The 4588-nt window shown below is 32.6% G+C and overlaps 1 protein-coding gene across 1 annotated transcript; it reads left to right on the plus strand.

Moving 5' to 3' along the window:
- The first annotated feature begins 2235 nt into the window (after window positions 1-2235).
- On the plus strand, window positions 2236-3738 carry LOC111889991 (uncharacterized). Its single transcript, XM_023886184.3, has 4 exons — window positions 2236-2919; window positions 3009-3101; window positions 3198-3265; window positions 3521-3738. The coding sequence occupies exons 1-4, from the start codon at window positions 2278-2280 to the stop codon at window positions 3645-3647; spliced, it is 930 nt and encodes a 309-aa protein (XP_023741952.1). The 5' UTR covers window positions 2236-2277; the 3' UTR covers window positions 3648-3738.
- Window positions 3739-4588: the final 850 nt, after the last annotated feature.

A 4588-nucleotide genomic window follows, 5' to 3' on the forward strand; every position in this document is an offset into this window, starting at 1 on the left:
CTCAAGCACTCTTAGGGTTTCTCTCAAGGGTCTGGTAGCCGCAAATGGTAGCTATAAGAGTCCTTAAATAGGGCTCAGGCCCCGAGAATTAGGGTTTCATTAAACAGCGTGGACTCGCTGAGTCCACTCATGGACTCGTTGAGTCCCTCATTAAATCAGACTAAAAGATGCGCGATCCCACTCGGCGAGTCTGAGCGCCAACTCGCCAAGTCCCTCTCATAAAATCAATATAAATACTTAACATAGGGTACCTGGGAATCCGGATGTTACATTTATGAGGTGAGTTTTCCTCACTATACTCAAGGGTCTAAGGTACCAAGGCTTGCCCTTTTTGGATTGTTATCCTGATATGTTATATGCTTGAGTATTGTATGATCAGTATCCTTGTAGATAGGATGTTATATGATGTTATGATCTGTTAGATCGGTTTTTCTGTCTATAGACAGTTATGTGATTATCTGGTATGTGTACACATGTTTGATTGGTGATTGAGGCTTATCTGCTTTGTGCGATAGCCAACAGATTTAGGCATTCCAACCCGATGGTTGTGGGTCGTGAGGATTCCATCTTGAGGATGATTGGACTTGTAGTATGTAGGCATTCCAAACTGATGGTTGTGGGCCTGAGGTATTCCATCCTGAGGATGATTGGACCCATAGTATATTGGCATTTCAACCCGATGGTTGAGGGTCTGGGGTATACCAGCCCGATGGTTGATTGGACCCATAGTATGTTGTTTGTGATTATATGTATATTGTTGTGTGTATGAGTATTTTGGCGGAACTCACTAGGCTTCGGGCTTACAGTTTCAATTTTGTTTTCAGGTACATTAGATGATCGCGGGAAGGCAAACGCGTGATCGTACAACTCCTCACTTTTTATGATTTTGATTTATGGGATACTCTGACATGGAACTATTTTGAAAAAACTTTGTATTAGTTAATGATTTAAATTGTTTGACTATTTTCAATTAAAGTAATTATTAATTGAGGTGTAAATGTCATGTGTTAATTGACAAAGAGATTGGCTAAAAAGACACCTTATTTTTTATATAGACACCCTATTTGAATTTTAAGATATTTTTATTGGTTAGATTTTCATTCTTTTCCGGAAAAATAAATTATAAATAGTTTATTATTGATTGATTTTTAATAAAAGTATTCATATGGTGTCTAACAAGTGTCAATTTAGGCAACACCCATAACAAAAAAAGTGAGAAAATGACAAAAAGAGAAACATTTATTAAAAAAATACCAGAAATAACATGTGTCCAAACCCACGGACGTCTAGCATAACGATTAACGAATTTGTATTATATTTTATACAAGTCTAATATAATAAATAAAGATTTGTTTGCAAAATGTCATGCTCTCATTGCATTTGACATGTGTTCTTTTTTTTAAAACAAATTCTATATTTTTTTCTACTTGTCATTTTATGGTTTTTCTCATTTTATTAAATTCCACATAATATTCAAATGTAATAAATGTATATTAAATGCATAGTAATTCCATTAATGCTACTTTCTTTTTAATTTCTAAATTTCTAAATTTAATTCTATTATTTTATTTGTTTATTTATTTAAATTTAAAAGAGAAATAAAAAAGTTAAAAATAACAAATTAAACATTAAATTTAAATAATTCTTTATTTTTTTTCATTATAAATTCAAACTTCTTAAATTTTTAGATCTTCATACTTATTTATTTATTTTATTTATTTTTAAAATCTGTATAGTACAACGGTTACACAGCAAGTAAATTAATATGGTAGATCGTGTTTCATTATTTTCTAAGGCAATCACTGTACTTAATCCATGAGTTGATAAGCAGTTTATCATGGTTGACAGAATTGATGTTGATGTTAAATTTAATTCAGATTCTCTGATTTCAAGTCAAATTGTTCAGTTTCCAGGAGGTGGAATTCAGTGCGGATAGGGTCTTTGGGTTATTTACTTTTCTTTATGTTTTTGTGTTTGTTTTGAAGTTTTTGTTGTATTACTTACAGCTTTGCGCTGTTTTTTTTTTAATATAATTCTGCCTTTTCAAAAAAAAAAAAAAAGATTTGGATAAACAAATTTAAAAATTAATCACGTACTTGTCACGGGGAACGGGGTGGGGTAGGCAGGTGTTTATTATGTGGGTGGCGATTTAATTCCTTTCCTTACCAAATTCAATTGTAATTAAGAGCAAAGCGTAAGTTACAAATTGTAAATCATAAATGTCACAATCTCACATTTCACATTTGCCTCTCATAGATTCCAAGAAGTAAACAAATTATGGGAAATGTGTTTATCGTTCTAACACCTTTGATTCATGGAATCGTAAAGCTTGCTGGATTAACACCACAGACCATAGAAATAGAGCCAGGGACCTTAATGAATATATGGGTTCCAAAAGAAATCGTAACCAAATATGATGGGAAAATCGTCTACGTACCACCCACCAAACCGGCCGTATTACTCCTCCACTCTTTCGCCATGGATGGTATTTTCACATGGTTCTTACAAGTTTTGGCATTGACACGTGAATACTCAGTCTATGTGCCTGACTTCTTGTTCTTTGGTGGCTCAATCACCGATAGAAACGAGAGGTCTGCAAGTTTTCAAGCTGAGTTTGTGGCTAAAGGGTTGAAGAAACTAAGAGTGGAGAACGTCACACTAGTTGGGTTAAGTTATGGAGGGATGGTTGGATTCAAGATAGCTCAGTTGTACCCAAATCTGGTCAAGTCTATGGTTATGTCTGCCACTGTTACAGAGTTAACCGAATCCATTAGCCTTGACTCGTATAAGAGACTTGGTTTGTCAAGTTGGTCGGACCTTTTGATGCCCTCAACCGTAGAGGGGTTGAAGAGGATGTTTTCTGTTGGGTTTCATAAACTCCCATGGCTTCCCGATTTCTTTTATCGGAACATTCTTGAGGTATCTCATAACTTAACTACATGTACTCCAATCTCTCTATCACATTACAAATTATGTAATGATCGATGTTATCTTTTTGACATTTGTAGACAATGTTTAGCAATCGAAAAGAAAGAAACGAACTCTTAGATTGCTCGGTTGTTCCCGACACTGATGTAACATCGGATCCCGACTACTCGCAGGTAATTAAAACTTTTAGCGAGTTAATATAATATGAAATTATTGGGCATTAAACACCTTCGATTATATAATTTGCGTTTGAATTAATCTTTTTGCAGGCGATACATATGTTGTGGGGTGATGACGACAAGATTTTTGATCTCGACCTTGCTAACACGATGAAAATGTAAGTCCTGTATCTTTCTTCGTTAAAAAGACAAAATAGTTTAATCAAATTCAATTATGTTTGATCACTTAGCGTGTTATATGTTTAAAGTTGGTTAAAAATAAATTCTAGCTAGGAATTGAAGTTGTTATAAATCTTATATAGTGACTATGTTTTAGCGTGTTATATGTTTAAAAGTTGGTTAAAAATAAATTCTAGCTAGGAATTGAAGTTGTTATAAATCTTATATAGTGAATATGTTTTAATATGTATCAGACGCTTGGGTGAAAAAGCAACTTTGGACTGGATAAAGGATGCAGGGCACCTAGTACCGTTGGAGAAACCATTCACATATAACAAACGCCTTAAAAGTATTCTTGAATGTGTCACAAAAGATCAATGAATATGTAGACTATGATGCTATTTGTTTTATGGAAAAAATCTCTTTAGACCTCTTATTGTTGTGGGACGCAGCACGCGCACAACATTTTTTATCTCGCAGCTGTTTGTTTTTCAAAAGTTTTCGGATTAAAAAACTGTTGCGCGTGTTCTTCTTGGCACAACACTTGTTTTGCCTCTTCTTATCTTTTCCAACCTCTTCTTCTTCTTCTTTTCTTACTAAAATATTGATTATATATTGTTGAAATCCTATTTCACATTTTTTTTTGTTTATTCTTGTTGAATTTTTTTTTTTTTTTTTTTTTTTTTTTTTGTATTGAATAATAATAATTTGTCGATTGAATATCATTATTTTATGCTAAAATATATTTACTTTTTGTTAATATATCATTATTTTTTGCTAAAATATCATAAATTTTTGCCGAAAGGTCATACATTATTAAATTTTCGGTATTATAAAACTTTTTGCGGATTATAAAATCAATTTACTTTAATTTTTTAATATCTACAACAACATGCAGATGTTAAAAAAACAAACACGCTTCTTATTACAGTCAACAGCCGTTTGGTCCACCTCTTCTACTGCAGAGGTTGTCCGCAGACTTTATGAATTATTGTTTCAAAAAAACCAACAGCATCTATGTATTCGTTTAAGTGTGTTTTTTTGACCTCTTGTAATTTCATAATCAATGAATATGTAGACTATGTATTCATTTAAGTGTGTGTTTTTGACCTCTTGTAATTTCATAACTTCTTATATTTGCTTTTCATAAAGATCCAAAACTATTAAATAAAAGAAAAAACTTCATAAAATGGTCCTTATCGTATCCCGAATTTTGAAGTTTAGTTCATAAGTTTTAAAAAACTTGCGGATGGTCCATATGGTTTGAAAACTTTTGATGTTTGGTCCTTAAGCCTTATTCTGTTAGCTTTCTAATGTTAACT

This window comes from Lactuca sativa, chromosome 5 (genome assembly GCF_002870075.4).
Source record: "Lactuca sativa cultivar Salinas chromosome 5, Lsat_Salinas_v11, whole genome shotgun sequence".
NCBI classification, from domain to species: Eukaryota; Viridiplantae; Streptophyta; class Magnoliopsida; order Asterales; family Asteraceae; genus Lactuca; species Lactuca sativa.

Bases quoted from the DNA above. Each gene is read 5' to 3' on its own strand.
- LOC111889991 (XM_023886184.3), top strand. From the start codon at position 2,278: ATGGGAAATGTGTTTATCGTTCTAACACCTTTGATTCATGGAATCGTA. The intron at 2,920-3,008 runs GTATCTCATAAC...TGACATTTGTAG, and splicing joins TTTATCGGAACATTCTTGAG to ACAATGTTTAGCAATCGAAA. The intron at 3,266-3,520 runs GTAAGTCCTGTA...AATATGTATCAG, and splicing joins CTTGCTAACACGATGAAAAT to ACGCTTGGGTGAAAAAGCAA.